At 37.5% G+C, this 12295-nt stretch overlaps 2 protein-coding genes across 3 annotated transcripts; both read right to left on the bottom strand.

Annotated features, from left to right (window-relative positions):
- Positions 1-2188: 2188 nt before the first annotated feature.
- LOC113328763 (putative disease resistance protein RGA3) lies at positions 2189-4900 on the bottom strand. The gene is made up of 2 exons (XM_026575774.1): positions 4831-4900; positions 2189-4701 (listed from the first exon to the last, which is right to left on the bottom strand). The coding sequence occupies exon 2, from the start codon at positions 4631-4633 to the stop codon at positions 2225-2227; it is 2409 nt and encodes an 802-aa protein (XP_026431559.1). The 5' UTR covers positions 4634-4701; positions 4831-4900; the 3' UTR covers positions 2189-2224.
- Positions 4901-5087: 187 nt separating this feature from the next.
- On the bottom strand, positions 5088-12054 carry LOC113328762. Of its 2 annotated transcripts, XR_003349545.1 has the most exons (17): positions 11874-12054; positions 11590-11774; positions 11339-11485; positions 10878-10994; positions 10684-10768; positions 10419-10527; positions 10244-10311; positions 10004-10129; positions 8763-9922; positions 7943-8143; positions 7775-7835; positions 6932-7045; positions 6602-6715; positions 6417-6506; positions 6027-6100; positions 5826-5890; positions 5088-5504 (listed from the first exon to the last, which is right to left on the bottom strand). XR_003349545.1 is itself a non-coding variant. In XM_026575773.1 (16 exons), exons 2-15 carry the CDS (start codon positions 11715-11717, stop codon positions 6074-6076), a joined length of 2547 nt encoding a protein of 848 aa, XP_026431558.1. In that variant the 5' UTR covers positions 11718-11774; positions 11874-12054; the 3' UTR covers positions 5088-5504; positions 6027-6073. The 2 variants fall into 2 exon arrangements, 1 of the variants encoding a protein (XP_026431558.1); XM_026575773.1 differs by lacking the exon at positions 5826-5890.
- Positions 12055-12295: the final 241 nt, after the last annotated feature.

The raw sequence follows: 12295 nt of genomic DNA, 5'->3' as shown, positions 1-12295 counted from the left end.
CAATAATAACTATTCTGCAAATGAAACTAGTCATCCAAGAATGCATTTCCAAAACGACCACATGAACCAGAACTACAAGTGCAATTCAAAGCTTAGCATTACAAAGAGCTAGCATAACTAATTTCACAAATTTAAATCCTTTCCACACAGAACTTATTTATACAAGTACAAGCAAAGAATTCGAAATATGATTTACCTGTATATATTACCTCCACTCAATTGACTTTCTTTGCACCAATTTTATCACCTTTTCTGCGTCCATTTCTACTTTCGGAATTTCGACCGGATCATCTATTAAACTTTATTCTCTTTTTGAATCCCCACGACGAGGAAGAAGAGTTGTTCTTGTTAGGAAAAGAAAATGAACCAAATCTCAGTTCGTTCATACCAAAGAAGTTCTTCCTTTTTCTTTTCTTGTTTTATTCATTTTTCCACATGAAAAATAACAACCATCCTCAAACTGTTAAAAGGCACATAGCTTCCGCATTTAAGCAGCCAACAATTTAATAAATGCACCCTTCTAGTACCTATAAGTGCAACAAAGAGGTAATAACTTGCACCATGTTTGTTTGCATCTTACTCGCGATCTAGATCTAAATCAATCTCTGACTCGGCGCGAGTCCGTTTCTATTTAATCCTTGATTTACTGAATCCTCACGTATTTTTGAGTCAGTTGTGTCAGATCTGACTCAAAAAACAAACATATCGAAAATTGGAAGCGCATTTGTTGTCGAGGTGGGAACTTGCTAACATTTCCAAGTAAACCTTGAAGGAGAAAGATAAGATCGAGAACTCCTTAGTATCGCCTATTTATAGCAGCCTTGGAGGATCATCTCTCAAGAAATTAAACTCTTGAGCAAACGGTATTGATTTTTCCTACATAAAACTGCTTCGCACTTGATAGGATAGGAGTCTACATTTCTTATAATCTTAAGAAGAAGGCTATTATTGGGGTATCACACTTCATTAGAGGGGATTCACTTGGATTCTTAGTGCCCAAAAAAGAGGTTATAGGATATCCTAACACATAAATAAAATGTCTAGATTACCCTTGAACTAAAATAAAAGTTTAAAAACTTAATTTTTTCTATTCTAATTCACAAAAAAAAACTGCTCCTCTTCCTTCTCAGTAATTTCAATTCAATTCAACTTCAATTCACTTCATCGTTGCGATTACGTCTAGATTCGTCAACCGTAATTTCAGTTTTTGAAGAACTTACGTCCAGGTTTGGATGAATTCAAACCGTAGAATTAGCTTGCATGTTGGTTTACGTCCAGTTTTCTCTTCATTCCAACCGTAGAAATTAAAATCACGTCCAGATTCCTTTTAATTCCAACCGTAGAAAATGAATTTAAGTCCAGGTTTATCTTATAGTAACCTAGACGTAATTCTTCCTGGATGTTTTAGAAGAAGCTTCAAATTGGATTACGTCTATGTTCGTGATGTAATTTTTCCAGGCGTAATCTTCTACGTCTAGGTTAGCGAAGTAAACTTTCCAGACGTAATCTTCTACGTCTAGGTTCGTGAAATTTTTTTCCAGACGTATTCTCCCACGTCTGGGTTTTTGAAGTGTTTGGCATGACATATTACCAACCGTAATTCAATTTTGTCCTATTGGAAACCAGTTACGGTTTGGAGTTCTTCCAAAACCTAGACGTAAACCTAAATTACGGTTGGCAACGAAGCTAAACTCAACCGTAATTTTCCATGAAAGTCTAAAAATTTCAAATTTTTTGCGTACTTAAGCTAGTCTTGAGCGAAATTGAACCCATGGGGATAGTTTAGAGGTGTACCTGTTGATTTTCAACCATTGGTTCTTCACTTTGTTGATTTATTTCTTCAATTGGTTGAGATTCATCATCACTTTGTGTTAAACCCTCTCTACCATCTAACAAATCATCCATCTCTTGGTCTCCAGCATGAGGAATGTAAAACTTGTTTTTTCTATCATACAAAGATTCACCCACCTCGAATTGATTACTTGTTTCATCCATTTTTGTTGAGTGAATCAAAAAATCTAGGTTTTGAAAGAAATCTTCAATTTTTTTCTTTTTCCTCCTCTAGTTTTTTTTCCACAAAAACTTTGTCCCAGAATTCACAAATATATAACAAAATTCATCTTCTTAATTTAATTAGATAATAATTAAATTAAATTAAAATTAACCACATAAGGGTTGTTTGGGCATTACAACATTATTTGAGATAAGGGATTTTTGATATTACTTATGGGTGACCCGTTTTTGTCCTATTAGGTGACGCCCCTCTAATGAAGCGTGACGTCCCAATAATAGCCTTCCTTAAGAAATGGGAACTCCCAAAGTGCGGCCTAAAACTGTTAAGGCAAGACTCGGGCATTACCTTGATACTCGTGCCTTCAATGTCGAGGCACCTGAGAAGTTTCAGTTTCCCAATATCTCTAGGTAATGCTTCTAAGTTCTTGCAGAAATTGAACTTCAGCGTTGATAAATATTTGTAACTTGCAATACCGTCAGGTAACTCTTTGACCTTCGTACCTGAGACGTCAATGCACCTAATATATTCCCACGCTTCAATACCTCTAGGGAACGCTTGAAATTCAGTGCACTGAGAGAGGTCCAGAGTCTGCAAGTTACAGAGGCTAATGATAGAATCAGGTAATGCTGTTATCATCGTATAAGATATATTAAGATGCCTCATATTTTTCAAAGATCCAATATTTCTAGGAAGCTCTAGAAACTTACTACCACATAATACTAGTGTCTGTAAATTGTAAAGACTACTGAGATCATTTATGACATTACCTAGTTCGCAATGTGAGAGGTTTAGGTATCTTATATGTCTCAACTTGCTTATCGAAGAAGCTGGTAACTTCATGTTTCTGAAAGCACTCATGTCTAATACACGCAAGTTCTTACTAGCCGTAAAGAAACCACCAATATTGAAATCTTTACCTGGCGCATACATTGTAACAACTGTTCGCAATTTCTTTCCTTCGCTCAAAGTCTTTGAAAATATTTTTAATGTACTTTCATCAGAAGCATACGATAACCTGCAAACTTTCAGAACATCTATAGTCTCATTGGCCTTCACTGTTGAGCATTCATATTTCCCAGCAACAATTTGCGCAAGATCATGTATAAGACCGTGCATTTTGCATGTTTGAACTTCATTAAAACCATCCGTCTCTATGTCTTGGAAAAAGGAATTTGACAACAGAATGTTGAAATATTCATTTCCAATATCTTCGATTGATTTATCTGTTAGTTCATAAGGTGATTGCAGAAACCCCTCGGCCATCCATAATCTAATCAAAGCTTCTTTTTCAATCTTCCAGTCCTTCGGAAATATTGAGCAGTAAGAGAAACACTGCTTCAGATGAACAGGTAAATGATCATAACTCAATTTAAGTATCTGCAAGATTTTGTTTCTACTTTCTGGAATATCCCAAACCTCATTTTTACTGATAGATAACCAATCTTTTTCATCTTTTTTTGAGTGCATCAGAGTCCCAATAGATCTTGCCGCACGTGACAAACCGCAACACTTTCTAGCTATCTCTTTTCCTATTTCTGTCATTCCAGGAGTCTCTAAAGCCCCACCAGGGGCAAATGCTTCTTCTTTAATAATAGACCAGCATTCTTCGGTGGATATCTGCTGTAATATGTATGGAGGAATCGTCCCTTGAACAATCGATGCAACTTGGTTTATACGAGTAGTGACTAAAACTTTACTTCCCATAGCACCAACCGCCAACCATCTCTTCAGTGTAAACCATTCATCCACATTCTCATTCCATAAATCATCTAGTACTAGCAAATATTTTCTTCCAGTCAGTCTTTCTTGAACAAGGTTTACCAGCGTATCCAAAGTAATGGATGAATCACACTTGGTTCTAGTAATTGATTCCATTATGCCTCCTAATATCTCATTGAAATCAAAATGATTCGACACGCAGACCCAGATTCTTGTTTCGAAGTGTTTCACTATTGAAGCATCTTTGTAAACCAACTGAGCCAGTGAAGTCTTTCCAATGCCCCCCATACCCACTATAGGTACCACAGAAATTTTTTCATTTTCATTCTTATCGCCTAGTGCCATTGAGCTGATCAGCAACTCCACTATCTTTGACTTGTCATTTTCCCGTCCAACAATTTCTGAATCCTCCCCAAAAGCTACAGTTTCTCGGTTTTTATGCCCACTACTGCGAACAGAAGTACTACTACTAACCATCTGCAGCTGAAATCTATCCTTTTCTTTACAAATTTCATCAAAAATTTTATTGATATGTTTGACTTTACGAGCCATCTTTAACCGAAATGCAAGTGGGTTAGAAGATGAAACAAGATGGCATACCTTGAATTTCAATCTGCCCATTTCCCGCCGCCGCATAACTTCATATGAGAACTCATCCAACACATCATCAGCGTCATAAGCTGCATCCTTAAGCCGTTCCAGCCAAAGTCTCACTGAGCTATCGCTTAATTGCTTCTTCTCAGCGTCATCTGTTACCGCTGCAATCATCTGCAAGGTGCTTTGAAGCTTTTTAAGGTCATCCTCGACACCCCAAGCCAAACCAATCTCTTGGGCAATAACATAACCCAACTTCTTCAAGATTTCAGTTGCACCAGTAACAAGAATCATCTCAGCCGCCATGAGAACTCCTAACTGAAGGTAGCACCTCAGAAAGTCAAACAAACTTGGATGAACAGCTTAGCAAGAAACTGAGAAACCAAGAAATGTTTATTAGTTCAATAACAGTATGGTGCAATGGTGAATGATAAGAAGATAACAAGTCAACTTGGTTAGTATTAAAAGATTCTGTTCAAAGTCAATAATAGACAACCACCTACCCCAACTTGGTTTATAATGGCCATGTTTTGATGGGGGTAGATTTGCAGACAGTCTTGATTACTTGACTGCTTGCAGGGCTTATAATCATTCATGGTTCATATAATGATAGTAGGTTGAACCCTTTCTCCCATTTTACCTTAACAAAATGCGGGGCTTCATCGTTTTGAGGCACATAGAAAGGGCTCTTAAAAGCCGTTCCCTGAACATTAAGAGACCTTAATCAAAAGAATATAGAACACCTGCAGCAGACAAATGAGACTACAAACAAACTTTTGAGAGGATATATATTTACTGACCAAACTTGGAACACAATACAGCTCACATTCGATGTTTTACATTAGATACATGTAAATGGGAACAAACCCAGATCTGATTGAATTTTCAAGCTGCTATATTTGACTACATTTTTAACCCCCACAACACTGACCTACTTTTGATTCCAACAACAAATTAAAATTATAAAAAAGAAAACAAAAACGAAAATGATGAATTAAACATTGTACATTGCTTTCCGAGGAAATTTGACACTCACTGATTATGTTCTGTGTTACAGTTTACAAAGTGTAAATAATGAAACAACACGAGCAGGGGTGATGGCGTACTTGTTCTTGAATTCCCGCCTAACTCTAGGGTATGCCAAGTGGTAACTGTTCATTCTGCATTCCCTGTGTTCCTGAATTGAGACACAGATGAAAAACATTAGAGATCAATAATTTCACCCATATGTTGAATACGACGCGAGACTTAAACTAAAAAACTCACGTTGGACAACAAATTACAGAGGAAGCTTCTATGGCATAAAGCTGATAACACTTCTTAAGTAGGACCAAAATGTCGTAAAAGAAAATTTGGCTTTAAGTTATGGATGACAGAACTTGCTAAGCAAAACATTACACAAACAGTTTTAAATACTGCATATATCTCCTTCACAATTAACTTTTTTTTGGCAACTTTCGGGCAAAAGACTGAAGCAGAGGAAATTTAAAATCCATGCCTTGTCAACGCTGTAATGGTAAGCTTTCTAGTTGCCAGGATTTCAAATTATGGCTTTGCAGCAATCTGTAAATGGCAATGGTAGTGCTGTAATTTCTTAAGCAGATTATTCGAATAGCTAACGGAGTGATAGCCATAAAAATGATTATCACATAATCACAGAGTTTCAATAAGCATTACAGAGAATAGAATGGTTGCCTACCCATCAAGAAGAGCATTGACCTCCCAAAAAGAAGTTGGCACCAATGTCTAGCCTTCTAAAGCGTATGTTGGGACCTACAAAACAACACAAACAGATAAATTTACTAATCTGCAAAACTTGTAGTACCAAAGTACTTTATAAATCAATTTCTCTAGCTTCTCAATTTTTCGGTCAATATAGTTAGGCAGATTTTGTGATTGCAGCATTTTCGGGAAGTGAAAAATGGAAGGCAGAAATTTTTCAAGCGCAAGCAAAATGTCTGCATTTTCAAGAGTGAATTTGTGAGGTTATAAAAAACTACCAATTTTACATCCAGATTTAGATGGTACTAAAATCTACTCCTTAAATACTATAACAGTACCAGAATGTAACAAACAATTTCCACTCTACCTCAAGCATGTTCTCTTCGAGAAGAAAATTCGGTCTTGTAGAATTTGTACCCGAAGGACCATCATATTGAAGGATCCTAAGTTTCCCCTCCTGCATTGTACAACCACCATTTCACCAATTCAAACATCAGTTTATTAAAGTAAACCCAAATATAAATGATGCCTTGGATTTCCTAAAATCTTCACCTTTGTTCCGTAAACAAGACCTCCTCCCACCAAAGGATGAAAGCATGCTACATTAACTTCATCTTCTGCACTGGGAAGCACTCTAACAAGCTCCATATCCGATACTCTATATACCTATTTAATGAAAGATAATAGTGAGTAAGCCTAACAGTCTCTGAAAAGAGCGACCAATCAATGTAGTTTCAAAATTGAGAAAACTAAAAATGGTTTTCAAGAGTTATTTACCATCGCCTGCAGAACTATAAAGGCAATTTTTCCCAAGGGACTACAAAGTCTTCAAACCAGCAAAATATATAAAGTAAATAAAACAGGAGAATTAAGAATGTTCACCTCTAAAATTGTATAAATAGGCATCGTTGTCTCTGCATCAATGACAAGACTTCTAAGGAGTGAACTATGCCGTCTACCATATGCCAATAATATGTGTTCTGATGTCGGGGAGAACTGCAACCACAAATTGTTTAAGTGATAAGTGTGAAGTAGTATTATGTATGGAAGAGTCTCAGTCCACGACACTGAATAAGATACTTGAACATAATGTGAATAAATTGGTCAATTTTATCAATTACAGTACTATAGCAGCATACTAAACTTATGATAAACAGCGCAATGAGGATTTCTACTCACTGCTCAGGCCCTTGAGGGAAAAACCAATCAAACAACTAAGATTTTTGAGTGATGGACAAGGTTTTACTTCTAATTTGTTCAGCAAAAATCAATCGAACAACAGGTATATATTTCGGAACTTCCATGAAAAAACTTTTTAAGGTCTTTGTTTCCTCTTGCAAAAGTTACTGCTTTCAGACTGATGCAAAATTTGTTAGTCTTGCGAAGTATAGTTGATCAGGCAGAGCCCTCGTTTTGGATCTCCACAAGAGTTGCCTGATAGTATTCATCAGCCAAACAAGGATGGTTCTGTACCTCCTCCTTTCTGGTTGGGCTTTTTTGAACAAAATATTCCCACTTAGCAATACGTATAATAATCTTAACATAAAAACACCATTCTTTTTGTTTAGTTACTTCATTTTTCTGTGGACCCATACAAGACTGGCCAATATACTACTTTCTACTAAAGCTGGGCACATGGCAGCAAATATATTACTACATAAGACGAACGTGTAGATAGCTGATAACTATATAATTGCTTGTGTAGGTCTTTGGAAAGAACCAAACCTGTATAGAAGTCAAACAATGAGCTGCTCTTATTGCCCGTGATGCAAGCACAAGACCAAAGCTGTACACCGAAGAACAACAGCAAATGGTTAGGGAGACAAGGAGTGGTTTCTACAATTGACAACAAACTGTGAAGATCAATCGTAAGAGAGCATAGAAGAGGATTACGTTGCTTCCTCGAGGGAATATATGCGAAGCTCGTACATAACTTGATGAGCTGAAATTGGGTGACGCGTAGGGGACGTTGAGGCGCCGGTTTCATGGTTCACGTGCGATTGCAATCCAGGGTCAGCTTCCATGTGAGGAAGCGTACATGCAACACATGCTGCTAAGAACCTCCCACAAGGTGAAAAGTGGGCACCCATTTCACTGTCACCGTAGATACAAAGATGTCAACATGCAGCTAAATATAGACTGAGACCCTACCTAAACATAACAAAAAGGAAATAGAAACAGTACAGGCCTTCGGATTTGATAAGCAAACAAACACCAAATGTAAGTTTTCCAAACAAAATAGAAACTAGGTTTTTATTTCTTCCAAAAGTAAAAAGCTAAAAAAGAAAAGTAAATGGCGTAATTATGAAATCCGTGACTCATTTTTAATTAGGAGCTCAGTCCTAAGTGTCCTGTTTTAACTGGGCCCTGGTCGAGATGATCTAAAAGATCTATTAACCTAACCAGCAACTGTCCCAACTGGACTAACTAGCTTTGGAACTTACTTGACATAACCAGCAACTGCTCTGAGTGCTTAGAAACAGGGCATGGGCTTCCTGATTCTAACAAGTTCTGTGCCTGTATTCCTAGTTATAGCAGGGGATCTAGCAATATCTCTCCCTAACATTTCGATAATTCACAATAGGTTTATCTATGCCAGAAACTTAAGTTGATTCAAACTATTGATACTTGAATAATCAGTAGTCTCATGGAAATAAAATGACAAGTTCACACAATCACGGTTAAGAAAAAACCAGTAAAGAATACAACATACCTACAAAGGACAGCATGTGGGATACTTAAGCGACATTTCCCTGCATCAAGCAGCGCACAAGGATCTTTGATATCATGTGGCCAAATTCTAAGTTTTACAGTGCAAGGTAACTCGGCAGCAGCAGCGGCGGCAGCCAGTGATGTCGCAAGTTCAGTCTCAGTCCGACCAACCACTGGATGAGGTTCATTTCCGTTACTTCTAATATTAATAAAAGTGGTACCTTCTCCAGATGCAGATAACGCCGCAGCACGAGAACGCGACGAACGATGACGTAGACCCGATCGTCCACCAATTCGGGGATGACTCACACCAGTCAATACTGATGGATCCACGTTACGAGTAGCCAAATTAGGTGCAAAGTTGTCAGACGCAATAGTACGAAGAAATCCAGCTGAGTTTTCATGGAGGGCACCATTTAAAGAAAGCATTGGATGTAAACCAGCTTGGCTTTGGCCCAATAACCACCCTTGCAGAAAAGGTAACTCCCAAAACATGGGGTCACCAAACGGAAAGAACTGATGCATTTGACCAATTTCACCATTCCGTAAAAGCATCTGTAGGCCAGCATTACCAGATAGGTTTGAAAGATAGATTCCAGGTGTGACTTCGATGTTTTCCCTAGATTGTGTAGCCGATGTTTGGCCAATGTTTCTACCGTGTGACGAACCTATGACGGGAGAATTATTTTGATGATTGCCACCAATAGGCTGCCCTTCGGTTGTCTCCATAACGTCCATCGCAGAGTCAGGCACTGCATTTTCCATCTCGCTTGATATATTATTGCTTAACGAATCTTCCGGTGCATTATATGAGCTTGAAGGTATCATCGGAGATACATCCATCGGAGATACCAAATAGTCATCCTGAGTCTCTATATTTACATCTACTTGAGGCTGCAAAGAAGCAGAAGAGTCAACCATTTGCTGCAAATTAATAGAACCAACAGATCTATTCCCGTGCTGCAAAGATGTTCTTCCTTCCTCTGTAGCAATTGTGGGCCAGAACATGAACGGAATAGGTAAAGAAGATGTATTAGTTTCTGTGTGTGCACGGGCCCCAGAATGAACGTTTGCAACAAATACAGCAGGAGGAGGATAGTGCAAGTAACCCGGAGATGTTGCCAGTGTCATTGGAGAATCTGGAGAGTCGAGATCATTAACCTGCCAATTTTCCACCAACTTGCGTTAAAACACAGATAGCAACGTTAACTAGTTAATGAAACGCCAATTCAAGTTGGTTACCTCGGCAGTCAAAAGAAATGGAGCAGCATGTGGGTGAAAATGCACAGCCCGGAGCGACCGCCTTGTCTTCAATACAACAATTGGTTGCGATCCCTCCCGTCTTTTATTGTAGTGCCATATGTACAGCTTTAACAGAAATTCAAATGTCAAATGTACAGAAACACAGAGAATTGTAGAAGTTGAATTGAATATACTATAAAATGAGGTGCAGAAAATGACCAATCTATATAAACATCTTACCTTGTGACCAGAAGCAACAGCCAGAAGCTCCCCTTGAGCATGGAAAGCTACAGAAGCAATAGGACGCACTGCATGGGGTTAACAGTTAGATAAATCATACACACTAAGATTTTCGACATAAGATATTCCACGATATAATTTACATTATTCACAGAGAGGGATTGACGAAAATTACAAAAATCACGTGATCCTAAACATTCTGCCGTATTTGCGTCCCACAAGCGGACCTCGTGGTCTAAGCTTCCACTTGCAAGTATCTCTGGGTACACTGGATGGAACCTAACCTGAAAACATACATTACAACATGAGCTAAGAAAACAAAAGTTCAACAAGTTTAAAATGACCATGGAATGTTGCCCAATGTTATTCATCATAAGGTAATTTTAGACATGCAATTTGAGAATTTTGGTCTTATATAACTTGATGAGAATGGTACTTACCACCCATGGCGTTCTTCGATGACCACTCAACACCTTCAAACAGTTCCCAGTCTGACAATCAATTATCTTGACTGTGTGGTCACCACTGTGACAACAATAATAGCACAATGTTTAGCCAAGGAAGAAGACAATAGAGTCGTAAAAATACACCATCAGCTGAATACATAAAGTAGAATATAAAATTCTTAACTTACTGCGTAGAAGCAAGCGTTCTTCCATCAGGACTAAAAGCTGCTGCTATGGTCGACCTTGGAGGAGGTACCAAAGGACAATATTTGGCAGATATATGTTTCAAAGATTCTGCCTCTACCCTGAAACAACAATTCCCTACTCTTTAAGTTTAAATGATTTCCTAGACCGGATTTATTAACCAATATTTTGAATTTGTAATCCTTGAAAGCAGTTTTACAGGAATTGGCAGACTGACAACTCATTTGAGACTAAAATCATATTAACTGCTAACTGCCCTTACACGAATTCATTTCTACGACAGAAAAAAAAAAAAGATAAATGCTTTAATAAATTTGTTCTACTTCAAAAGAATTTCACAATTCAGTCCACAGGTTCACAATAAAATCCAAATTCAGAACATAATATGTTTATAACAACACAAAGCCATCAAATTTGATAAAGGAATATTGCAAAATTCATTTACCATAAAATTAAACCATGTTTAGCATCCATAACTTTGCAATTTAACCCATTTAGATCCCCATGAGCATCTCCCCACAGCCTTTTCGAAGTATGCTTCGATCGAGGACAAATCTCCCTTCTCGCTAACAATTCAAACACATTCTTACCACTACACAAACAAACAACATCACCAAATAAGCTGCCTTCCAAGGATCCAAAAAGTAAATTGCCCAAAAACACAAAATCCAATCAAAAGAGACAGAAATCACAAACCTTCGCCTCGAGGACGAACGAGGAATTTTCGCAGGAATTTCAACAGGTTCTTTTGAAGAGGTTGAAGGAACATTTTCATCATCTATTGATGAAGATCTCATCATTTCATTCCTCCCAAAAAATTCCATAATTTCACACCCTCTCTTCAAAAAGAACTTACGAATCCAAATTACAAATCAATCACCCTGAAATTCATAGAATCACATACAAACTCATAATTCAATCAATAATTCATTAAATCAGCACACACAAAAAATCAAAAAAAAAAATCCAGAAAAAATTACCTTTTAGATATTCATAGAGAGATCTGAAATCAATGAATCATGAAATTCAATTCATCATACATTTCCCATCATCATCTTCATCAGGAACCCTAATTTCTCCTTGGTGTGCCCTAATTTTTTTTAAAACTCTGTGGCTCCTGCTTTTCTCTTCTTCTTCTTCTTTTTTCTTCTCTCTCTTTTTTAGTTTTTTGAGGCGAAATTTCTTTTGTTTTCCACTAAATTATATTGTTATTACACCCTGACCGTTGGATTTTTGTGATTACCGCTAAACAGAACGTTAGTTTAGTTTAATTTTGATTTGATTAATCAGGTTTAGCTTAATTGGGGTTATGATCGACGGTGTTAAATGAATCTGTGTTTGTTTTGGGGTCCCTAAACTTTCTAGGGTTATGTTACTGTTCTACTGTGCCAAGGTTTTGTTT

The sequence above is a fragment of the Papaver somniferum genome, unplaced genomic scaffold, assembly GCF_003573695.1.
Source record: "Papaver somniferum cultivar HN1 unplaced genomic scaffold, ASM357369v1 unplaced-scaffold_114, whole genome shotgun sequence".
In the NCBI taxonomy this organism is placed as follows: Eukaryota; Viridiplantae; Streptophyta; class Magnoliopsida; order Ranunculales; family Papaveraceae; genus Papaver; species Papaver somniferum.
The sequence above is the reverse complement of the archived record's forward strand: the minus strand, read 5'-3'. Positions and strand labels throughout refer to the sequence as shown.